Genomic DNA, 26,996 nt, shown 5'->3' with positions numbered 1-26,996 from the left:
ACAACAAAAAATGGCTGCTCGGTTTTCTTTTGTTTTCCGGCACCGGCCTCCGATACCCACTCGCTGTTCTTGCTGCCCTGTTTCCCTAGTATTGGGGTCCCTGTCCCTTTAAGACTTCCAAAAAGCACTCACCGCAACAAAACAACAAAAGAAAAAAAATGGCCGCCCGCTTTTCTTTTGTCCTCCAGCGCCGGCCTCCGGTACCCGCTCACCGTTCTTGCTGCCCTGTTTCCCTAGTATCCAGGGCCCCACACATGCACTCTGTGTGTGCTCTGGTCTGGATGGCTGAGGCTGGGTGTTCAGCAGTCCTGGGCTCCCTCTCCCTCCCGCTCTGACTCCTCTCCTCCCACCGGGAGCTGGGGGGAGAGGCGCTCGGGTCCCGCCGGGCTGGGGCTTGTATCTTACCCCCTTTGTGAGGCGCTGGGTTCTCACAGGTGTGGATGTGGTCTGGATGTTGTCCTGTGTCCTCTGGTCTTTATTCTAGGAAGAGTTGTCTTTGTTATATTTTCATAGATATATGTGGTTTTGGGAGGAGATTTCCACTGCTCTACTCACGTCGCCATCTTGGCTCCCAAGAGAAATTAATCTTACTGACTAAAACACCTGATAGTAATTTTGTTGACATTGCTCCAAAACCAGCCATTCATAAGCATTCTTTGGGTTTATTTACTTTGTGTGTCTTCATTAAATAGGCCTTCATGAGCTTCCATTGCTGTAACTATTTCATTATATCATGAACCTTTGTTGTACATTTAGAAAATAATGTTCATGTTTATTTGTATACTTAAAATTTTCTTTTTTTTTTTGACTTATAAGTGAGGTAAAGTTTATCAGTCTTTCACTTAAACTTTGTAAATAGTTTTTGCCTATTTAGAAAATTGTCTTAATGCTGTACATAAAATCCTAAGGCTGTAAACCAACTTTTTCATCAACTATAGTACCAACCTCATAAGGTGGTTGTGATGATTAAGTTAAATAATCTGTGTAAAGAGTTTAGAAAATGCCAGACACTTGGTAAACAGTGAAAAAAAGATTAGTGTTGTTGGTACTGTTGTTCTGTTTTGTTTTTTAATGCATACTTTGTCTTTCTTCAAACTAGTTGACACATAATTAGTACACAAGATTTAACTCTTTATAATTCTTAAGGACTTACCTGGTAGATTTCCCAAACTACCTTAGTTTTTGCCAGAATTTTTAGAGGGGCCAAAGTGACCCTTCTTCAGTCATTTTAGGATGCTTAAAATCAGCCCAGTCTGCATGCCCACATCAAGGATTTCCCTTTCATTATACTGTCTCTGAATCCCCACCTAGTGATCCCAGGTGAAAATAGTATTTGTTTTGAGTCTTTATTCCATTTGGCTTATAAAATTTCTTCAGCTTTTTTTCTGATTTGATTTGCATAATTGGGGCTTGGAGAGAGGAATAATAGAAGAGAAAAGCATGAATGAAATGTAAACATTTAGGTGTCCTTCAAATGTTATTATAGCCAGGTAACTTTCCCCTAAACAATTGGAATATCCTGCTGTACATCTGCCCAGAGAAAAATGCAAGCACCTAGATATCAGGCAGATTAAGTGCTGATTTATATGAAGAGGTCAAAAATATTTAATGGAAGTTTAAGTGGGAGCTATGCTGTTCATCCCAGTGTGGCCTCTTATATTATTTATCTTTTTGTGAATTGTTATTTATCCTTCTGTGAATATGCTTTGTCTCAACTATATTTAGAAAAAACATACTCTCAATAGCAGTGTCTCACATTTCTGTAGACTGTTGGCCTAGCATCGTATCTTGACAATAGTAGGCACACAATAAGTGTTTGTTGATGATGATAATGATGGAAGTGACAAAATTAAGTAAACTCAATAAGGGAATTGATGAAAGCTCAAAATATCTAGTAAATATTGGAACAGGATATCTGGGTCATTAGGATGATTGAGAAAAAACAGCGAAGATAATAAGAGTATGAAAAAGAAGAATCTATGTAATAGAATGAATTGCTTCTTGATTTGACATTTCATATTTTTTTGCCAGTGATGTCACATGAGAACTTAAAAAATGTGATACAAGTTCAACCATTGTGGAAAGCAATATGGAGGTTCCTCAAAAAACTAAACATAGAAATACTGTTTGACCCAAGAATTCCACTCCTAGGAATTTACCCAAAGAATACAAGTTCTCAGATTCAAAAAGACATATGTACCCCTAATGTTTATTGCAGCACTGTGTACAGTAGCCAAGATAGGGAAGCAACTTAAGTGTCCATCAGAAGATGAATGGATAAAGATGATGTGATACATATACACAATGGAATACTATTCAGCCATAAGAAAGAAACAAATCCTACCATTTGCAACAACATGGATGGAGCTGGAGGGTATTATGCTCAGTGAAATAAAGCAGGCAGAGAAAGACAAGTACCAAGTAATTTCCCTCATTTATGGAGTATAACAACAAAGCAAAACTGAAGGAACAAAACAGCAGCAGACAGCAGACTCACAAACTCCCAAGAAGGGACTAGGGGTTATCAAAGGGATAGATGGGGGAGGGCAGGTTGGGAGGGAGGGAGAAGGGAATTGAGAGGTATTATGATTAGTACACATGGTGTGGGGTGGATTATGGGGAAGACAGTGTAGCACAGAGAAGACAATGACTCTGTGGCATTTGTCTTTCTTCAAACTAGTTGACACATAATTAGTACACAAGATTTAACTCTTTATAATTCTTAAGGACTTACCTGGTAGATTTCCCAAACTACCATTGCAGTGACTGCAATGGGGTTTGAGGGGGGACTTGATAATATTGGTGGGTGAATGTAGTAACCACTTTGTTTTTCAAATGAAACCTTCATAATAGTATATATCATTAATACCAATACCTTAATTTTAAAAATTGTGAAAAAAGAAAGGGATACAATTTAATATAGGATATACAAAGTACAGTCTTAAATAAGATGGTTAGCTCTCAAGTCTTAGTTTTATTTGTGACTTATGAATGTAGGATGGCATCCCATTTATTGGGTTTTCTCTGATAACTCTTAACCTTTATGCTGCTATATAGTTAGACCTGGATGTCTGATTGTTGAAATATTTCAGGAAGAATCTGGGACCTGTAGAAAGGATTGTGTGTGGGATTGTAAGGTCATGGGAATAGTTAACAGTTACTCTGAGTGCTCTTAAGACAATTAGAAATAAATTTTGGATCACATACCAACTTACAGAAATGTGAAAAGAGAGTAAAAGAACCACATTAAAAATCAAAATTTAAGAGAATTGACAGTTCCAGCCCAGTGCCTCAACCCTTTAGTTTACCTATTCATAGTCAATCCTGAGGGAGATTTGGGATGTTTCTTACTAGAAGTGGGAGCAGAGTATAGATAATATGTATTTTAAAAACTAAAAACAAAGTGCTACATATTTACCATGGAATTTTGGGGGGAAATAGAGAAAAACAGAAGATAAATTTCTAACATTTTGGCATATATGCCTCCTTTTCTATCCACAGACACACTGATACATGAATTTTTCAATTAGCATGTTTTGTGGTCCACTTTTCACTTACTCTCTGGTTAATGCTTCCCTTGTAATTAAATAGTCTTTAATTAAAGTCATAACTTTTAATGACTTGCATAGACTGTGTTTCATCCTTAAGATGTACTGTTGTTTTAACTAATCCCCTCTTGTAGGGCATTCAGATTGTTTTAAGTACTTTCTATTAATACAGCATTAAACATATCTGTAGATAAATCTTTACAAATATTCCTGATTATTTCCTTAATTGGGATTGCTAGAAAGGGACTTGCTGGTCAAACAATATACATATTTTTAAAAGCTGTTGATAGATACAGCTGAATCACTCCCTAGCAACACTATATTAAGATAATAAACATTTGTCTTAAGACTGTGAATGTAGTCGAATTCTGTAGCTTACAGCATTCAGACTTAACTCTAAAGTTATTAGGTAAAACCTAGCTATGTAAAAAGGGAGATAGAAGTTCATTAGTAATTGACAAAATACATAGTATCTTTTCAGCTTGAGAGCTTAAAGAATACTATTGTAAATTACCCAGAACAAATTTTTATATTTTAGTTTTTATTAAAACGAAATAGTGTTCTATACCCAATATGAAATTGTGTGATTTTTGTTGCAGTGTTTACATCAAAATGAAGTTGTTTGAATACTGAAAATTGAATTTTTTTTTTTTAATTTTTAGCCACCTAGAGAGGATCTCTAACAGTCATTTCTCAACAATTACCTAGTCAACTGATGTAACAATGGTACTAATATTGGGACGAAGACTAAACAGAGAGGATCTTGGGGTGCGTGATTCCCCAGCAACTAAGCGTAAAGTTTTTGAAATGGACCCCAAATCTCTGACAGGCCGTGAGTTTTTTGACTTCTCTTCAGGATCATCCCATGCTGAAAACATACTCCAGATATTTAATGAATTCCGAGATAGCCGCTTATTCACAGATGTTATCATTTGTGTGGAAGGAAAAGAATTTCCTTGCCATAGGGCTGTTCTCTCAGCCTGTAGTAGCTACTTCAGAGCTATGTTTTGCAATGACCACAGGGAAAGCCGAGAGATGTTAGTTGAAATCAATGGTATTTTAGCTGAAGCTATGGAATGTTTTTTGCAGTATGTTTATACTGGAAAGGTGAAGATCACCACAGAGAATGTACAGTATCTCTTTGAAACATCAAGCCTCTTTCAGATTAGTGTTCTCCGGGATGCATGTGCCAAGTTCTTGGAGGAGCAACTTGATCCCTGTAATTGCTTAGGAATCCAGCGCTTTGCTGATACCCATTCCCTGAAAACCCTCTTCACAAAGTGCAAGACTTTTGCCTTACAGACTTTTGAGGATGTGTCCCAGCATGAAGAATTTCTTGAGCTTGACAAAGATGAACTTATTGATTATATTTGTAGTGATGAACTTGTTATTGGTAAAGAAGAGATGGTTTTTGAAGCCGTCATGCGTTGGGTCTATCGTGCTGTTGATCTGAGAAGACCACTGTTACATGAGCTCCTAACTCATGTGAGACTCCCTCTGTTACATCCCAACTACTTTGTTCAAACAGTTGAGGTAGACCAGTTGATCCAGAATTCTCCTGAGTGTTACCAGTTGTTGCATGAAGCCAGACGGTACCACATACTTGGGAATGAAATGATGTCTCCAAGGACTAGGCCACGCAGGTAAGAAGACTTTACAAATTAAGTGCAGCATGATTAACAAAAGTTTTTGTTTTTAAAATATTTTTAAACCTCCTGGGTATAAATCTCCAGTATAGTCATTTATATGTATTGTCTAAATGTGGCTTTATAAAATTTAAGATTAGTTTTGGATTATGTAAATCATTAGAATATCTCTCCCAGTAAAGACTAGACTCAACACTAGCGTTTTTTGTTATTCTGAACTATGCAAGGATATTGCAAAGGGTCTTTATAACTGTGCATGTCTTAATATATTTCTGCTAATTTTTCTTAACCTTTTAGGGTCCCAGATCAATCCACTTTTCTTTCCTACGGATGTTTGGATATAAAGTAACTAAAAACTTCGGTGGCCCTTCCTTGACTACTTCTACTTATAAAAAAACAATTTGCATATTCACAGATAGTCTTTTTCCTTATGGACCACATGAAATATAGGTGTGACATAAGTAAGCTGGTATATGTTGAGTGGATTCTCAGGTGTAAAACCTAGGTTTTAGATCTTTTCTCATTGCCACAGTTAACTACATTTAATGTCAATCTTAATTTTTAAATTTTTTTCTGATAATAAATATGGCATCATCATAGAGAGTTTCAAAAATTTGTGTTTAGAGGTAGGAGTGCAATTAAGTGCTATCATATATATCTTCCTACAGTGGGTTATTTCTGAAAAACATGTATAGATTTTATTATTTTTTATTACAGAAAAATAAAATTATTTTTGATGGCAGAACAGAATCTTTTTAATATTTCTCAAGCAAAGCCAACATTTTGTCATAAAAAACACAACATAAAATTTATCATATTAACCATTTTTAAGTCTCCCATTCAGTAGTGTTAAATATTCACTTTGTTGGGAAGCTAATGTTTATTTTCCCATACCATCTCCACTTTTCCTATAAATTTACTATAACATAGCACTCAACTCACATTTTAGATTTGATTTTTGATTATCATTGTTTTGGAATGTGATTTAAATTCAGCGTATTGTGAGATAGCATGTCTTTAAAATCTACACTAGTTCAGATATAGCAAGATACAATGTTTCTCATATATAGAATGAGAATGATGATAAACAGTGCTTCTCAGGTTTTACCATTGAAACTATTAAATGCAATAATCCTGAAGGTACTCAGCATAGAAAGTGGTGTATAGAAAGTGACTAAACATAATTAGCTATTAATGTTTATATAGTATAGTGTAGGTCTGAACCTTTTTTAAAAAAAATTCCCAGTACTTGACAGTGTGAACTCTATAAATTAGATACAACGTAGGGTAACTATTATCACAAAAAATAACGTAACAGTGCTTTGTATTAGGGTTAGAGTGTACTTTTTCTTTTAAAGATGGCTGACTTTACTTAAAAGTAATTGTTTTATAAGAAAAATTTTATTCCTGTTGAACAAAGGACAAAAAAACTTTATTCTGTAAACATACTGATGATTTCTTTTTAAAGTTCCTTTTTTTTTTTTTTTTTAAGGACTACTAGGAGACTTAGATTGAACTTAAGAATTTGAAAGACCAAGGTTCTTAAATGTATTAATTTAAAAAGATGAACACCTTTGGGCCTGGTCCAGAACTTTACTGAACACACAGTATCCCCGCAAGGGGAAAATCATGTATTTTTTTTCCAGACTCCCTTTGCAGCAAACCGAATGGTTTGGAGTCAAATAGAGCTGATAATACCTATCCCACATATCTCCTATCCACATAGGATTAGAATAGGGACCAAGACATATATGTTGTAAAATCAAAGTAAGTCATTTATCATTAACATTACTTATAAAGTTATGACCGAAATGAAATCAAATTGCAGCCTAAGGTAATTGGGCTAAGATAATAAATAACTTTTTGATTCACTTAATTATTTGATTACAAAAACGTATTACATCGAGATTTTAAGAGAATCCATTTCATACAGTAAAACACATCCATATGTATGATTACAATGTTGCCTCTCTTTAGGAGGCAGGTAGAAAAAAACAAACTACAATGTGGGTGAATGTAGTAACCACATTGTTTTTTCATATAATCCTTTATAAGAGTGTGTATCAATAATACCTTAACAAAAAAATATATATATAGTTACATCAGTTTTGCAGTCTATTGTAAATATAATAGCAGATAGTTTGTAGGCATTATGTAAGAAATGTAAAAAGGAAACCTTTCTTTTACAACTCTTTCATCACCTGTTTCTTATATTTTGTCTTTCATTTAATCTATTACTGCATTTTAGTACTAATCACTAGGAATTTCATTATCTGAATAACATGTATTATTTGTACAAGTTCTCATCTTTCTGTAAAACTCCAAACTTCTTTGAAAGAGGAGTGATGTCTTTCACCCCTCTGACTTCTGCTCCAGTCACTCTACTGAAACTCCTCTCAAGCAGGTCACCACTGACCTTCTATTTGCTATTTGTCAGCCTCTTTTCAGTCTTTATTCACCTTAATCTCTCTTAAGGATTTGTCATTAATTGCTTTGGAAACTCTCCTTCATTAGCTTCTGGAGTAGCATTTTCCTTGTGGTCCTCTTTTCCAGCTGCTCTTTCTCAACTTGATCATTCTATATCTAATCTCTAAAATGTCGATAATCCCCTTAGTTCACATCTCTTTGTCTTGCCCTATATACTTTCCTAGGTGATCTCATCTATTCTCATGATGTTTTAATTACCATGTATGTTAGGACTATCAAACCTCTATCTCCAGCCCAGACTTTTCTCTTTCATTCATTCATTCAGCCAATGTTCTTTTTTTTAAATTTTATATACATATATAGTTTTTTACTTGAGGATACATCTTAAAACAATAACATAGGTAAAATAACATCATACTTAAAGTTAATTATAATTTTTCCATATTATCTAATTCATATTCATATTTCCCCAGTCTTTTCCAAACTATTCTTAATGAATGTGGATCCAATTCAGGCACACTCATTGCATCTCCTTATTTCCATAAAGTCCCTTTTATTTCAGAACAGTTTCTTTTTCATAATTCTGACTTGTTGATGGGTAGGTTGTCCAGAAAAACATTTCACCTTCTGTATTAGGTTGCTTCCTTACGGTGTAACCTAGCTGCATTTGGCTGTGTTTCCTGGACACTAGAAGTTAGCAATCTAAGCTTCAGCTTGATAGAGACAAGTTGAATATTTTAGGCTAGAATTCATCCTAGGTGATGTATATCATATTACATCACATCAGGAGACACAGCATGTCTGGTTGTCCCACCATTAATGATGCAAAGATTAACTCTGGATTAGAGTGATGACAATCTGACCCCAACACTGTACGGTTAGGTTATATTCCTCACATCAGCCAATGTTTCTTCAGTGTTTATCCTATGTCATATATTCTCCGTAGCTCAATCCATACTAGATAGTCTACCTGTATATACCCAGATGTCTTTTAAAGGGCAGAGAAAACCCAAGGTACATTATTAGAAACTGAGTGTGTTGGTTTCCTAGAAAGAGGATATAGGCCAATCTTAAGAGCATGAAATTATCTTTGGTAATTGCACTGCCAGTTGCAAACCCTCTGGTGCATGGAGAAACAACACTGAAAGCCTGTCACAGAAGGAGTAAAGCTTAGGAATAGTTGTCTTTTTATTAATATGCATTATGCAATTTTAAATCTCTACCAATTTATATTACTATTTTTAATAAACACCAAGTGCAAGCTTAACAATGTGTTCAGAGAATTTGCTTCAGAGTCAGGCCTAGACTAGAATCTGGCTCTACACAACTAGTTAATTCCATGACATTGGGCAGGGCATTTTAATTTTGCCATGTATCAATTTCCTCGTCTATAAAGCATAATATCACCCTTGTAAGATTGTTTTGAGTAGGGGAAATACCATATGAAAAATGCATAACCTAGTATTTCACCCAAAAATGCTTAATAAAATTATCACTGGCTTCATAAACAAAATAAAACACATTATAAATTTGTGCTATGCTTTTACAGAGTAGGAATTTGTGGCTTGAGAGAGAAATGCTTGCTATCAAATCATTTATTTTAAGCATAAGTTGTTCATATCTGTGGGAAAAAATTTATGCTGTTTGCCACTCCATTGAACAATAAGAGATAGCTAAGATTTAATTAGATCATCATTTTGAGATTGGAGTCAGTTAATTACTTGTCTCTAGTACTTTCTACTTCCTCTTAATAATCAGTTACTATACAATGAAAAGAGAAAACTAATTTCCATAATGAGGACAAGGTTCAAGTTCCTAATTGGAAACCAGTGAAAAGACTTAAGATTTTATTTTTTAAGAAATAGTATTTTAAATGCACTATTCTGAATTTTTATTCCAATCCCTCTTAAGAATGATAATTTACTATATTAAAGGATGCGTGGTTTACCATTTTTATGCATGTTATTAGTTCATTGTTATTTTGAAGCCACACATTTTTTACATAAAAGTATACATATAAGTCTCCTTCTACCTGACCCTTGAAATATCAGTTTCCCTCCCCAAAGACACCTCTGTTATCAGTTTTGAAATATTTTTTAGAAATTGTCTTTGCATATGGAAGTGGATGTGTTGTATGTACAAAACACACATACAAAAAAACTTCATATTCTTTGTAATACAGGTGATAGGATACTACATTCACAGCTCTGCACCTTGTTTTTATCACTTAAAAGTGTCTTGGTGATCTGTATCAACTACAGGCCTTCATTAATTTTTTCTTTTACTCTTTATTATGGAAAATTCCAAATTATTTCTGTAAGAGCTGTATAGTACCCCATTTATAAATACCATAATTTTTTTAATTCCTCTTTTAATGATGGACATTTGGGTCATTTCTAGATTTTTTTCCACCACAAATAATGCTCAGTGAATATTCTTGTACATGTTTGTATACATACACTGATAATTTATAGCATGAATTCTCTAAGTGGAATTAGTCATAGGATATGTGTATTTTACATTTGAGAAGGTATTGTAAAAATTTCCTACCAATTGATACTGTAGCCCAAAATGTGAAGTGCCTATTTCTCCACTCCTTTGCCAACCTACCATGTATTATTGGATTTTGTAAATCTCTGCTGCTCTGGAAAGTAAAAATGACATCTCATAATTTTAATTTGCATTTTCTTTTTAAAAAGTATGGAAGATTGAGCATCTTTTCCTGAGTTTGAAAACCATTTATAGGTTGTTTTATTCTGCAGTCCATTCTAATGAACTCTAGAATTCTAGTAGCAAGTAATTGCATTGAGTTTACCAGCTTAAGCATAAATGGAGGATACATTAAAAGTGTACAGGGGTCACTGTCCTGCAGAGCCTAAGGGCAAAAATTCAGCAGGACCTCAGGAAGCCTGGAACAGGCCACTGAAACCAAGCTGTGCCTTCTCTACCTCTTGCCTCTGCTTTTCTCTGTATGTCTGTATCATTCTCTTGCAGAAGTTTGGCTGGCTATAGCCACTCATGGGTTTTGGGTTTCTGTATTACAAATTCAGTCATTCAGAGAGACTGAAGCTCTCCTTTTGTGGAGAGAGAATCTCTGATTCAGCCAGACGATCTTCCCTGGACAGTTACCTGTGGTCATAGGAGCTGTTTCACGTAACAAATATGTGATGCCTCCATACATATGAGCAGATGACCCAGAAGTGGCTATTAATGGTAAGGTGTGATCTTTCTTAACTTGGGTCAAAGAGGAGGACATAGGGACATTTATGTTTATTGGAGAAAATTTAGAGAATGACTTAAGCAGCAGAAGTCACCCATATTCTTCAAAAGGGTAACACTGTAACATTTGGCCTTATTCATCTCGTTTATTTTCTATGAATTTATTACTTTTACAGAATCGTAATCTACTTCATAGTTAGCTTTTATCATTTTATATATGGTAAACATTTCCATGACTTGAAATCAAGTACAATATACCATAACCATCCCACACACATATCAACTCTTCCTGATTTTTTTACCATTAAGTGAGATGAACATCTTTGTGGCTATTTAAGCACATCTGTAATTAGTTCCTGATGATAAATTCTTAGGTAATTGCTGATTTTTAAGAGTTAACATTTTGGGTCTTTTGACCACTACATCCGTTTATTTATAGAACCCATTCTGCCTATTCCAGTTTCATATGGAAAGCTTGACCACACAAGTTGATACTGTGTCCTCACCAAGTTTAGAAAGTTACAGGGTTTGTGGCTGTCATACTGTCTTAAAGCGTCATTTATGTTGATGATTTCACCATGATCTAGCAATTCCCTTAAGTTCAGGAATTTATATACATATATATTAACTTGCACTAAGAAATGCAACTGTCAGACAGACAAGATATTTTAAATAGACCTGTCAGCATATTCTCTTATGGTTAAGTCACTTAGATGGGAAGCCATAGTTTTCGAAGGTTGTTTGACAAGCATGGAATCCAAACAAAGGGAGCTAGTAGATCTCAAGAATCAAGAGTCCTCTGAGCTAGTACAGCTTGAGGAAATCTCACTCACCATATATTCTTAACAAAGAACCTATAGTGTTCAAGTTAGCTTAGTTAAGTTTCTCCTTCCTTTAGACAGTAACTTGTTTAACTTGTCAATAACTTGATACAGGATACATTTGCCTCTGATTATTAACTCATTCACTTATTTACTGCCTTTAGGACTGACCAATCCTTTCTTCTAATATACAGTTGACCCTTGAATTGCACAGGTCCACTTAGATGTGTGCATTTGTGTTTTTCAATAAATATATTGGAAAATTTTTTTGGAGATCTACAACAATTTGAAAAAAAATATTTTCTCTAGCTTAATTTATTGTACGAGTACAGTATATAATACATATACAAAATTATGTATTAATCAACTGTTTGTGTTATCAGTAAGGCTACCAGTCAATAGTAGGCTATTAGTAGTTAAGTTTTGGGAGAATCAAAAAGTAATAGGTGGATTTTCAACTCACAGGGATTGACACCCCTAACCCCCACATTGTTTGAGGGCCAACCATATATTGTTTCTTTAGATAAATTAATGTATTCGGTTTACTGGTAACTCATATCTTAGAGACTAGTGAGCATTCAGTCTCTTTACGGCTTAAAGTCTCATCTCTGTTTTAATCCATTATTTTGATTTTATGGCTTAATTTTCAGATACTTCTGAGTCTTAGAATAGTGAATAGAGTATATCACTAACATCTCTCCTTTCGAACTTAATGAAACACAGTGTCTTTCCTACTTGGTTTTTTTTAATAGATTAAGTTATTCTTCCCATTAGCCAGGATCACCTTTTGGCCCCTTTTTCTTGATGACAGCTAGTTTGATGATTCACCTGTCTCTGGTATATTTGGCATTAATAATTATTTCTGTTGTTTCAGCTAGCAAATCCTGTATTTCACCTTTTGAGATTTTTAACTGAGCTTGCAATTATTACATATTTTGTTGATTTGGTTTAGAATAGTCTGTGGATTTATAATTATTTTATCTTTCACATAATTAATATCATTTTTTAATTTGATCTTTTTTCAAAGTTATAATAAAGGAAGATGGCAATTTAAAAAATATATATTTACCATTGTAAAAAAAATGGTAAGTTCATTGTCATACTTTCTCAGAAACAAATAGTAAGACTTAATAGTAAAGCAGCAAATATTTGATTTTGTCACAACAGAAAATAATTTTCATTTTAAAGCATTAATAAAATAAAGTCACTTTTCACTCTAAAAACTAGATTGCATGGGTATTTAGAATTTTATTCATCCTATGCTATCATCTTGACTGCTTTTCTGTTCTAGTTGCCATTAGCAGCTAGAATAATTTACTTCCTTTAAGGTGATCAGCTCCCTGCCTGGATAAATATTTTTCCCAGCCCAATAAATAAAAATAACTGTTTTATTGGGTTAACATTCTCTAATGAGAACAGAAGACGTATCTCTAAGTTTAAAACCATTTGGTTGTAAATAAGACCTTCAGTACAGGCAAAACTACTTGTTTGCTGATCCTATCAGGTAAATACATGTTCCAGTAAACACTGAAATGGTCCTTTATTTAGTGGGATCCTGCTTTAGCCAATAGCTTTTCAGGCTGTTTTCTCTTGTTCCAGGGTACAAAAACAAAGTATATGTTTATTGGGCTAAGAAGTCTTAAGGCAAACAAGTTCAAGCAAAAATAAAAGTATAAGCCAAATGGAATGCTATAAACAAAATATAAAACAACATTCTATAATATTTAATTACCTTGATTTTTACATTAAAACAAACCCCAGCAACAGTATTTAGCAGTTTTAGTTTTGATCAATCAATAACGAAGGCTTTGAAGAATATCACATGGATTTATCTTAGAGTTATTTTGAAGTGTGATTTTAGGAAATTTCTATGGAAAGAAGGATGTTAGTAGTTATCCTACTAAGTGTCTGGTACTGTTCTCTATTTTTATTATTTTGATTTTGGAATTACTTGGAAAACAATGAATATTACTGATAATTGAATCTTCCTGATAATGTTTTACTATATACTCTCTTAGGGTTATATAATTTGCACTAAAAGTAATTTTTAGTGCATCTATATATAAAATTCTTTCCTATAATATGTATTTCTGATTTTATAATGGAAAAAGTATACCTGGCATGGGATAGGTGAGTGATTGTTAGTTGAAATAGCTATGGGTAAATGTAACTAGAATATAGCAGTTCTACTAAAGGAACATACCAGTATTGCTTAATTATATTTTTTTCTAGTGTGATTGTGAAACATCACACAAATTACAAATCAGTGTTCTTTTCTGGTCTCTTTCCTTCCACATTTAAGTAAGAGAAGAAAGATTGTTACCATTTTTCTTTGTGAGACTTAAAATTGTAACCATAAAATGCAGTCACAAGACTTTTTCATTCCAGTTATACTTTGTGAAAAAATATAAAAACGAAATAACTTTCAAATTCCAAACTATCTATTAAGCCTTAGCAACAACAGCATAAATGTTTGGATAAGCTTTTAGTTTTTGTTGTCTGTCTCTTAAATTTAAACTACAAAATACAAGTAGTGATTAATGTAAACCTTAGGAATTCTTGGTACTCTTAAAAGTTGTTTTTTCACTCTAAAAATAGGCCATACTCATTACCATTTTGAAAATTTGCGTTGATAGAAAGGAGGAAGCCACAGAATGTGGAGATAATCATTAGCACTTTGGTATAATCTTCCTAGACACTTTTTGCATAATATTGTTTAGAACGTCTATACAATTTCTCATCTTTTTTCCTTTAGCATTCTTTGTTGTAAAACTTGTTTGTCAACATTTTCAGTGACTGCCCAATATTTGAGTTGAATTACCTTAAGACTTTTACCAAAATTTTTTTTTTAAGTCTGAGCAAATACATACACTCCTTTAAAGGAATATAGTTTAGTTCTACTATGGTTATACTAATCATACTTAGATTATACTCTAAATTAAGCTTTTCAGAACTAGCAGTCTGATGAAAATGCACTAATTTCCTACACTTAGAAAAAAGGCATTGTGCCTTATCTTTTGTGATTATGCATACCTGAATGGCTGCAAAACTATGTTTGGAAGTCATTGCTAATATTACCAAGGTTCCAATTGAATTGGGTAAGATCTTTGGACTACTTTACAATTTTTAAGGCAGAACTCACAGAAAAAAAATAGCCATAGAAATTTTCTGTGGAAAAGTGATGTCACTAAATTCCATGTAAATGCTCTCAAACTAGTTGGTAACTTGTGTTATTTAGCACATGCCCAGAGAATAAGCTTAACTGCTTACTTTATAATAGTATTCTACTTTCTTTATGACAATGGTATGTTTTTAGGGTTTTTAAATAGTCTCGAGCATATTTTAATTTATTAGTTCTGCATTCTTATAATTATTTTAGGTCAACTGGCTATTCTGAGGTGATAGTTGTCGTTGGAGGATGTGAACGAGTTGGAGGATTTAATCTTCCATACACTGAGTGCTATGATCCTGTGACAGGAGAGTGGAAATCTTTGGCTAAACTTCCAGAATTTACCAAGTCAGAGTATGCAGTCTGTGCTCTAAGGAATGACATTCTTGTTTCAGGTAATAAAGAATTATCACAGTAGCTACTTGTAATTTGAACACAGCTTGGCTATTTTAAACGATAACAATGTCTCAAAATAAAACAAAGCAGATATGCCCACTTCAGATGGATCAATTTATACAACAAATAAAACTAAGAATGACTTCTTGCTCTTAAAAACAGACAAAAAATGATGCAGATTTACAAAAGATCCACCAGAAAATGCCTTTACTCATCTTTTAAGTGCTCTCAAATGCATACAGAATATAGCATAATTTTTTAAACTTTAACTGTTTGCTTTGTTTTTGGGAACACAGTAAAGTATGCAGAAATGAAAAGTACTCGTGAATTAGCATCTCTAATCTACCTAGGTTTTCTGAAATTCTCCCCAAAGTTTTATGAAATAGAATTTTCCTTAAAATTCTTAACTTAAACTTCTTTTATAATACGTAATAAAACAAGAGACTTACACAAAGCACAACTGAAGTATCTGTGGGCTGAAATCTGTTAATTAGCTAAATAATTCTACCAGCTTTGCAGATTACTACACATTTACCAATATAACAACACATACTTGATTTATACAATGGTATGCTTTTTTAAAAATGGGTGATTCTTAAAAATCTTTTTAGGGTCCTTCTGTTGTTTGAATGCCTCTGATGCCTGGCTTTTAAATTAACAGTCTTACACATTTGTAAAATTAATATTATGCATTTTATTATTTAGGCTATATAAATATTATTTCTCAAGGTAGCATTGGCAAAATTTAAATCTGCTCTGTAGAACCATTTACATTATGCTTTAAGAGAGCCCTTGTTTCATTTATTAAACTGAATACTCAAATTCTCGGACCTGGTGACTAAATATGATGTTTCCATTATCTAGGCCTTGGGCATAGATCCCTTGGTGATATATATGTCATTGTATGTGCGCTGTTTTGCATTTCAAGGTGGAAGAATCAATGGCCGTGATGTCTGGATTTATAACTCACAGTTAAATATTTGGATCAGAGTTGCTTCTCTAAATAAAGGCAGGTGGCGTCACAAAATGGCTGTCCTCCTTGGTAAAGTAAGAGAAACTACTTTTTATTACTGTTGCTGATACCTTTCCAAAATAAATATCACATCTGAATCCTATGCTTTACTCACTCTTTGGGTATTTTGGATTCAAAGTGTATTTCCTTCCATTTCTAACTTCAGTAGATAAACTGAAGATACGAACAATTCAACACTGTACTTTTGAATGGATATTTTGTTTTCCCAATTTGGAATTTGTGGAAGTACAGCACATTTCTTTCTCAAGCACCATTGGATTTTAAATGCCTAAAAAGCATGAACAGTAAAGGAGTTATATCAAGTATGAAAACAGTCCAAAGTCTAATCCAAGCATCTTTTTCCTTTTACTGACTCTGGCAGTCAGGCAGAGATATATTTATCTAGACTGATGTTGATTTATCTTTTTTATTTATACAAGTAGGGATAAAACAAATTTAAAATAAGTGTTAAAAATAAACTCACCAGCATATTTTAAAGAAAATTTACTGACTATAGCTTACAGATATAAAAATACATAATTTGGTTCTGAACTAGTCATTGTCCTTTAGGAACTTGAAAATCAATTGTGGACTGGTGGTTTCTAAACTTTTTAGTACAACTACACTCTCGTTTTTAAAGTTAAATCTAATACAAAAAGCCATTACATAAAGCAGATGAAAAATACAGCAGTATACTAAGGGCTGACTTGGGCCTGTCAGCCTTTCCCTGCTACCGTCTCTATCGCTCCTCCAAAGCCACCTCAAATTAGTGAACAATCTTAAGTGAAAGCAGCATTTGCGCTTGCACATACATTTTTTTACTGGTTTCGTAGTAACCCTTCTAAAGAGATTGCTGCTTCTTAAGCCTTCCTGTGGAGACCTTTTAGAGAATGGAAAAGGAAAACTGCTCTAGTTAAAACATATGGTGTGGGAACCCCAGCCCCCAACCTCCCATCAGTCCTCATCCCCACCCTCTATGTCCCCACAGAGGCTTCTTGAAATCTCTGTATGGTAAAATACTAGAGCTTCTCAAAGCACGATTTGAAAGCCTCTCTTAATTCCTATGGGTATTGATCTAGTATGCTGGCTGTCACAAGGCCAATGAAAGAAATAATGAGGACCTTGAGATAGATACAGTAGAAATGAAATATTAATAATCTTTCTTTGTTGACAGATAGTAACTACTAGTTGGGGTGAGGATTTAATAATATGTATAAATTGTGTTACATACTTGAAACCAACATAATGTATATCAAGTATTCAATTTAAAATATACATATATATAACATTTTCCAAAACCACTGATTTGTCAGTGTCTACTGTTATCGTATATAGTTTTGTAGCTATACCTCAAGCATTACAAATACTACTAGAAAGGATCAGCTAAAATCAAGGGGCTAGAAGGAAATGAGATCTGATTTAAAATTATATCATTTAGTCTGGATATACAAAGGCAAAAGGAAATGATTGATGTCTCAAATGTCATCTCTGGACTGGAGAACACATTTATTTGACAAATGTATATACTTGATTTGAAGATACCCAAAACTTGAGAGCACTAAATCAAGAAATCCAAGGAATCATTCCTACCTTACTCAGCAAGTTCTCAATTCATGGAAACTTATCCTAAAAACTACAATATAGGCTGAATTCAAACCTGTGAAGTTACTTAAATTTAGAAATGTTCCCTGTTAAGGAAACCTAGGATGGTTTGGGATATAGAATTTTACAGCAGGAAGAATCTTAGAGAACACTTAATGTAACATTTAATTTATAAAAAACTGGATGCACTTTTAAGACACTTGCCCAAGGTTACATAGGAAGTGATTAAATAGGGACAAAGGCTCAGATTTTTCTCAATCTAGAGGCCTTTTATCTTGACTCACAGCACATATTTTTAATTAATGCATATAGGGGGATGATATCAAAGTTTATTCCTCAAAATTATATTACATGTTAAGTGCTATTATGGTCTACATTTTTTAATTAAGGAAGTTAAGACTGAGTCTCACAGAAGATAGGTAACTATCCAAGATCTACATTGCATGGCAGAGCTAGCTATGAACCCTGATTCTTCTGACTTCAAAGCCTATGCCTTTAATTGCTACATTATGCTGAAGTTTCTATACCCTTTTAGCTGCAAAACCTTGAGTAAATTACTTAACTTCTCTGAGCTGCTTGGTGTTGGGAGAGTAAACCCACCAACAGGTCATTTTAACCTACTGTGAGAAATACAAGATTGAGATAGCATTGGCTGCTATGTAATTTGGAGGAGCACAGAATGATAAATTGTGGACGGACTTGAATGACAATATATAAAGTTTGCCCTTGACCTTTAGACATTCATTGTTGACCTATTAAAAGGAGTCAGTGAGGTATTTTAGGAATATTAATCTGTGGTTTACAGAGCACAAGAGTGGAGATCAGGAGATTACTTGAGAGGTATCAAAGGATAAGACCATGCAGTAGGACAGTGGCAATGGGAAACAAGGAAGGGACAGATGGGAAAACGCTGTGAAAGAAGACTCAGTAGGACTTACTGACTAATTAGATGTGGAGGGAAGAGTTGATGACTGTTTATTGAAAGAACTGTGGATGTAAAACCGGAGAGCTTCTTAGGTTAGAAGTTTCTCGTATCTCATAATGCTTAATGGATTATTCTGCATATAAAGTCATTTATAAATGGCTTATTGATTAGTTACCCATCATATAAAGATATTAATTTGCCCTATTTTCCTTATATTTGTGCAAAGAAAATGTACATGACACCTCTTTGAAAGATATCATATTAGAGTCAATTATGTGTTAGGTACTTTTCTAAACCCTTAGGGACTAAAATGAAGAACAAGATAGTCCCTGCCTTCATAGAGCTCACAGTTGAGTAGTCCTTATCCAATATTTTCATTTCATAGCTTCACTACTTTATAATTAATATTTTCATCATCGTGAGTATGACCATGTACGCTTAATCATGTAATTCTGCTCATGAGCAATATGGCCCCCAAGGAGGTGAAGCTAAGTCTTGGGGGGATGAAAAAAACCATACTGTCTCATGTATATAGCACCGATAAACATACAGTACATAAATGGATATACAGTGTATCTGTGGTAATAAAATTTCATTGGAAGGAGCCATTATGAAAATGTCCAAAGAGGCTCCTTGGTGGAGGTGAGAAGGAGATAATAAAGAAGTTTTAGAAACAAAGCTAAATATGTTGCAATTATAGTTAATCAAGAGCTTTTAGAGAGGAGAGATCTTTTATACCTTAGCCAAGTAGTTAAAAATTTAAGCTTTTGATAATTAAGATTTTTCCTTCTATTTTATGTATAGGTATATGTTGTTGGAGGCTATGATGGGCAAAACAGACTTAGCAGTGTAGAATGTTATGATTCCTTTTCAAATCGATGGACTGAAGTGGCTCCCCTTAAGGAAGCAGTGAGTTCACCTGCTGTGACGAGCTGTGTAGGCAAATTGTTTGTGATTGGCGGAGGACCTGATGATAACACTTGTTCTGATAAGGTAAGCCATGTATTCTAAAAGAAGTTACCAGTGATATATGTAAGAACAGAAATAGAGAAGGCTCATCAGTAGGTAACTAGGTCCCTTAATATGCAGGGTCTTTTAAAAATCATCTAATACTCTAACTTTTGGGAGAAGACATTGAGTTTCAAGTTACTGAAGTGAGATCCTAATATATCTAACAATTTTCTGTAAAACACATGTTCCAGTCTTTTTGAAATGAGACTCATCTCGATGTTGAGATCTTAACACTAGATAAATTGTTTCAAACCTTTTACTGTTGTAGTCTATAGAATCAAAAAAATTGGGAAGAGAATTAGCAAAAGGTGAGACACAGTAATTTCACTGCTTCCAACTGGGTCATTTTCTGCATATTTTTAAAGTATTTTTCTGAACAAAGAAGAGGACAGGAAAATCTCTAATGTAAATAGTGGACGGTTTACAGTTGGGGCAATTTATTGAACTGGGACAAAAGAACATGTGCCATCCTGACAGCTCAGAAATAGCATGTTTATTCTGGAAACAAGTGTCTAATGCCTAATTCATTTGCAGTAGTTGACTGAATTTTGTCAATCCTTTTTCTAAATTTTAATGTCAAGTATTTAGAATTTATTGATAATTTGTGATAATTCAGTATACTGAACTGAGGTTTGCTTGAGTTTTTTAAAGAAAGGGCTCCCCACAAGTGTAAAATTATATTCAGATTGAGTCATAGTTATCCTATATAACATAATTTTTTTGAAATCTGGACTATTAGTTTAAGAGAAATAAGTAAAGCAAACCTGGTAGCCATTCACCGTGGAAACAATCTGTTTGTTATGTATTCGGCCTCATAGTACTACATTGGCATTTCTTTATAGAATTTCATAATTCAGACAATTCAAGCTCAACCACCCTTAGTTCTGTGAATTAATGGGATTTAATTTTTAAAGTTTCTGTATACTGGTAAACTATTTTTTTCTTTTTTTTTTGCATTCATTACATAAGTTTATTTAGAGTATGTGGCATACAGATGTGGATTGTGAACTTCCATGGGAATATGTCGTATGCAACTTTTCAAATATCATTTGAGCATGGAAAATGTTTTTGTAAGAACATGTAATCTCATAAGGGAGTTCAGTGTATTTTGAGTCACAGTTCTGAAAAAAAAACTTACTGAATTCTAGGTTAGAAAACATTCTGAACTCAATCAAACATTCTGAACTCAATTAAAGTGGTAATCTTGAATTTTATAGATCATAAAGTTGTTTATTAAACTTCATAAAATGTCCCTATCTTGACATAACTGAGGGTATTAGCTAAATTATTTGGAGAGCTCTAGGCTAAAATGGTTGAGACTGTCCTAGTTGCCAAGATAAAGCAAACATTAGTTGTGAAATGTTGTAATACTTTTTTCATAGTTAATAATACAAATAGAATATAATATATAGAATATACTTTAATAATTTTAAAAATTATAAATCTCAGGCTATGACTACTGTGAAATTGAAGTGAATGAGACACTTGCCTCAGGTGCAAATTTAAGGAGATGTCAAAAACTCACTAATCAATAGGAATCATATTTTAATGCAATCTTTAAAGAATATGTTAATTTGAAATTAATTAAAAAATCTGTGATGAACAAAATATCAACATTTTAATTAAAGACTGAGTATTACTAAATTTTCCTTTTGCCTTGGGCTTTAATTTTATGACTGCTCATAATATAGTTCTTTGCCATGGTTTTCTACAGTTTATATAGAAATACCCTTAAATTTAATAAAATAAATTAATATAAAGCTTTAAACATAAAACTGGTCTCATGTGGTAGACTTTTTATTATGTTTGCATTTTTGTCCAGATACTTTAATTAACTATTTCTGTATATTTTTTAGGTTCAATCTTACGATCCAGAAACCAATTCTTGGCTACTTCGTGCAGCTATCCCAATTGCCAAGAGATGTATAACAGCTGTGTCCTTAAACAACCTGATATATGTGGCTGGCGGACTGACCAAGGCAATATACTGTTACGATCCAGTTGAGGATTATTGGATGCACGTACAGAATACATTCAGCCGGCAGGTAATAAAATAAAACAGTCCAAAAGAAAATTCAGTCTAAGAGGGGCCAAGTACACGACCATGATGAATAGACTGTAATTTTGCTGTTAAATATTTCATGTATTCTTGAATTAATCCATAATCTTTAAAAATTCCACAATAAGCATATGGTTGTATCTAATTTGAACTCCTTACAAGGAATTCTTTTATTGAAATAACCTACTCTTTACCATCCCATGGTGAAGTAGCTGTTGCACTTGGGGCAACTTTTTCAGAATCCTACTCCAGTCCTTATTTTCCTCTCTTGCATATTTTAAGAGAATAAATGCTCCCAAACTGGTTTCTTTCTTTCTGTGGTTAGAAACTAGGTAATTTGGTTTTGTTACAAAGGAAATGGCTGTGCTCAGGTCTCCTTCATCCATCTTCATCCTCTATTCCTCATGGGAGTACCTGTACTCTACTTCCACCTCTCGCCCCCCAAAAAGGCCTTTTTCAGCCTTTTGTTTCATGGCTCTACCCTCCTTCCACTACCAAAATGCTTGGTTCTGATGCTGGAAATCTGGCTCTAACCTATACCATTCCAGAGATGTTATGCTCCCAAAGGTCATTACTAATAATCTTCTCAGTCTCAGTCATATTCTCTTTTTTTCTATCCAACCCTGAAATATGAATATGTCTCAAGCTTATTCTCAGTTTATAATCTGTTCCTGAGTGATCGCATTTACTGCTCACTACTAATGACTTCAAATCTTTATCTCCATTAAAACCTCTCTCTTGTGCTCCAAATTCATATATTTGATTTTCATTGGTGTTCCAAGACTTTAAATATAAATCAGCATTCAGATCTCTTCCCAAGCCTACTTTTTCTGTTTCCAAACAACCGAGTGGATGGAAAAACTGTTTCTTCCTTAATCACATTCACAGCATTTCTGACACCAGATGTATGAGTTTATTCCCACACCAACCAAGTCAACATCTCCAGCTGGCTATCCCTACAGTTCAGTTCCATTCTTATACTACCTATCTGGAGTTAGCATCAGATTGCACACGTTAAAGACTCAGTCCCACAAGACCTCCATTGCTTCAGATGCCAGTTGCAAGGCCTAGGTTGTCCTCATTACTTCTTAACCCACTGGCTATAAATCAGGGTTCCCTCAACCCCCTCTTTGGGTTTGACAGTGTGCTAGAACAGCTCGCAGAATTAAAGGAAACACTTACGTTTACTGCTTTATTATATAAAGAAGGATACAGATGAACAGCCAGATGAAGATGCACATAGGTTGAGGTCTGGAAGAGTCCCTAGCACTGGAGCTCCCTTCCTCCTGGAGCTGAGATATACCACTCTCCCAGCACATGGATGTGTTCACCAACCCAGAGGCTCTCCAAATCCTGTGCCTTTGGGATTTTTATGAAAGCTTTATCGTGTAGCTAACTGCCAGCCTCTACCCCCTCCAGAGAACAGGGCGTGAAATTCCAAACTTCTCACTGTGGCTTCATCTTTCTGGTGACCAGCCCCCATCTAGGAGACCACCAAGAGCCGCCTCATTAGAACAAAAAGCATTCCTATCACCCAGGAAATTCCAGGGGGTTTAGAGGCTCTACATTAGGAACTGGGGCAGAGACCAATGTATATTTTCTATTATTTCACACCTAGACTTAATTTCTTAGGCTTTCCTCACTTTCTCTTTAAATCAGCCAGCCTATCAGTTCTGTGCCCCCAGAATTTCTCCTGTTCTTTTCCATTCCCGTGGTTCCTGCTTTTGTTCACTAATTAGTGTTCCTGTCTCTAATGTGGCTTCTTTAATCCTTTTTTCCAACAAATCTAATTATATCTCTCTCCTGATTGGAAATGTACTGAATAAAATTCAGAAGTCTTCCCACTTCATTTTAGGCCTTCTGTTGTCTGAGCTCTGCTTGCCTTTTCAGCTTCCCCTTCTGCAACTTTACCCCAGTTACATTGTCTGTTACTTAAATTCACTGCACAGATAAATGTGTTCTTGCCTTGGTTCCTCTGTCCTCTCAGCCTCTGGTGCCTTTTCTACCATTCCTACTTGTAATTCTGCCCCCCTTTTAAGGACCACTACAATTACAACAAACTGAGGTTACCTTGTTCAGAACTGGGTTTTTTTTTCCTGATCTATCCCTACACTTAACACCTCTAGTATGGCAGTCATGTATTTCCGTATGGGTATAGACGTTTATTTTTATAATGGGATTCTGTCTTCTTGAGAATACTATTTTTTCTAACTCATTTTTATGTGTCTTACATTTACTGGTGCTCAGTAAACATTTGTTGAATAAGTAAACAAATGAGATAGTGAAGTAACAGAGGCACTTAATTTTAAGACAATCTTACATGCAAGATACATAAGAGATATAGACTCCAATGAATAGGGCTTAAGTATAACACTGTTTTTCTAAAGTTGTTGACATTGAGGTATAGCCTCCAATTAGTAATACATTCAAAGCAACATTTCCTAAACTGATGAAACTAACAAAATAAGATCTTCAGCCTCATGGTACAGAGGGAATATTACCTTCTATCTATCTTCTGTCACATTTAAGCAAGATGAATCATGTTTCTGTACCTCCCTGGCCTTTCCTGGAGAGGACAAACTCCACCTCTGCTGAGATGAAAGTGTGCTCTACCACAGAAGACGCACACTGTGGTCACATTCACCTACTGACAGGTGTTCACACTTACTTCGAAAATTTTTAAAGCAATTTTTTACTGGTTTATTGCAGTGACTATTTTAGAGTATAATGCATTTTCACTAAGAATTATTGCTCATTTAGAACTTATATGTACAGTTCATTTAGAACTGTAGATAAAATACAGTTATCTACACTGTATAACACAGTAACAGCTTAGGAAGGTAATTGCCAACATCTAGTGTAATGCAGGGCATACAATATATGTTTTTAACTAAGTGATTGAGATAAAACAAAGAAAAAAGAACACACATGGCACATTTTCTCTACATAAACAGTGAATAACATTGACTTCAGAAATGTCAAGGAAAAAACATTTAAATCAAAAATATGTTAAATCTGTCTTAACAAAGACAAATCATTATAATCCAAGTCCAGTATTTTATATCACATCTCTTAAAGCAACAGATACTGAGATTTCTAGGTTATCTCTTCTCCCTGGTCCATTCTTAAAATCAGCACCTCGTAAGTTTACCTATGTATTGATTGGCAGTTTTTGAACCATCTGTGTTTGCCTATCAATTTAATAATCATGAAAAAAGGTAAATCAGCTGTAATTTCATGGTAGACAGTTATTTGAGTCCAAAGCTACTTTTTTTTAATGGACACAGATAATTTTATGTATAATCCAAATTGTACGTAATTTACATCTATGCTCCTAAACAAATAGAAGCTCATATCTGTATAACTTTTACAGTTTATAAAATGGTTTTATATACATTTTCTCATTTTCTATTCAAAACAAATAAATATTACTATTTCACAGATGGAAATAGACCTAAACATTATTCAGTGTTTTAACCACTGTTTAATATAGCTGAGACTTTAGATCTGTAAAGAGTTTTAATAATGCAAACATCACATATATTTCCATTTTATCACCATTTTCAACTTCCCGTTTTTGTAACAAAAGAAAACAGTGAAAAAAGTTTTCTACAATCTAACAATAGAAATGGAAAATATTATAGAGACAGTTGCATACTAATCCAATGAATCAGATCTACCCAGAACCAAGGCTACTTTTTTTAATGCTTAGAATGTTGAATGACAAAGAAGTGCTGAAAAATTAGCTCCTTGTTTGCAGTCCTAACAGACCCAGCCTTTCTCTCTGTCTGTCCCTCCCCATTTCCATACTGCTTAACTTTGCATAATTCCTAAAAGCTACAACTTGTTAATTTTAAACATACTTTGCTTTTTGACTTTTGTCAAGAACATCTTTTTAACATCCATGGAATTTTTTTAAGTCAATGATAAAGATTTTTTTTTAATCTTTCAGTAGACTAGGTATTTAAAATGTTATTAAAATTTAAAATAATAAATGAAAAGTATGATTATTGTTGGTATTTTAACATTTAGGCTTGAAGTATTTAAAAATAATAAAGGAGAGTGAGTTTTTTTAGTATTATTAGGATCATGTTTTATTTCAAGTTTGAAAAAACATTAAAATTTTGCATATTAATAAATTATTTTTCCTACTAGCTGCCAATACTCTTGAGATATTCATGGAGTGAAATAACCTACTGTATCTGGTACAAGTAATTTCCTGACATGAATGAGTACCTACTTTCAAGGTTGCTTGCTTCATTTAATTCTGAGCATTATTATCTGAAATGATATTAATAACAATGCTGAAATTGTGTGGTTTAAGAATCATCATCAGAAGTCACTGTAAGGTCCAATAGTACAAGCTAACTTGTACCTAAAAGCTAAGGTCATTGTTTTTTATTGTTTCAGAACTTTTAGATTTATAGAAAGAGCTCATTGGGCTTTAGATAAAAATAGTTTGGCACGTAATTGGTACAATTCATGGGTGGTATTCTGGATAAAAGGTTGTCATTCACTAATGATAATACAACAATTTATTTCTGGTATACATAAACTCTAATTAGGTATATTTTAAGTATTCACTAGTTCTTCTAGACCTAAAAATACTATCTTCTATTATATAAGTCTACCAAGATTCAATTTTTTTCTAAAACAGCAAAATTTATGTACAGCAAATCTGGTCAAGTAAAAAGTTTATTGTACTTGTTGGCAGAACCTGTCTCGTTGGTTATGTGGAAACAGGATAACAATATGTAATAATTTTCTGAATTAAAGTGTAGTTAAATGAATTAAGTCTAAAGTTAGTAGAAAAATATTTGACCTACAGCATAACCAGATTCATATAATGGACAATTTTAGTGTGATTTCTTTAAAGAATCACTCTTATCTTTGCAAGAATATTTATTTTAAATAGTAATTATATTATTGACAGAAGAATGAAATTTAGCTAAGGATCCCATTACATGGAAATTTAACTGTAAAATGTTATTTGGGGAGTTTCTATGTCCTAGCCAAGGCTCCTAATAACATGCTTTGTTAATTTGGTTACACCTCTTTCTCTCATTCATTCATTCAACCTGTGGATAATCCCATATAATGAGTAATGTTCCTACTCCTTGGTCATATAATTGCCACTTTCTATACTAAAGGACCTTCCTGT

General features: G+C 33.8%; 1 protein-coding gene across 4 annotated transcripts in view; it reads left to right on the top strand.

Moving 5' to 3' along the window:
• KLHL24 (kelch like family member 24) overlaps nt 1-26,996 on the top strand; it is a 48,611-nt gene that overhangs the window by 16,323 nt on the left and 5,292 nt on the right. For all 4 annotated transcript variants that reach the window (XM_017678104.3, XM_017678100.3, XM_017678101.3 and 1 more), the window contains 5 exons: nt 4,211-5,191; nt 15,041-15,225; nt 16,155-16,273; nt 19,570-19,758; nt 21,633-21,821. In XM_017678104.3, coding sequence (XP_017533593.1) covers nt 4,272-5,191; nt 15,041-15,225; nt 16,155-16,273; nt 19,570-19,758; nt 21,633-21,821 — 1,602 coding nt within the window. In that variant the 5' untranslated portion in view covers nt 4,211-4,271. The remainder of the gene's footprint in view (nt 1-4,210; nt 5,192-15,040; nt 15,226-16,154; nt 16,274-19,569; nt 19,759-21,632; nt 21,822-26,996) is intronic.

Source organism: Manis javanica, chromosome 3, assembly GCF_040802235.1.
Source record: "Manis javanica isolate MJ-LG chromosome 3, MJ_LKY, whole genome shotgun sequence".
Taxonomy (NCBI): domain Eukaryota; kingdom Metazoa; phylum Chordata; class Mammalia; order Pholidota; family Manidae; genus Manis; species Manis javanica.
Note: the sequence above shows the minus strand (reverse complement) of the source record. Positions and strands in the feature narration are given on the sequence as shown.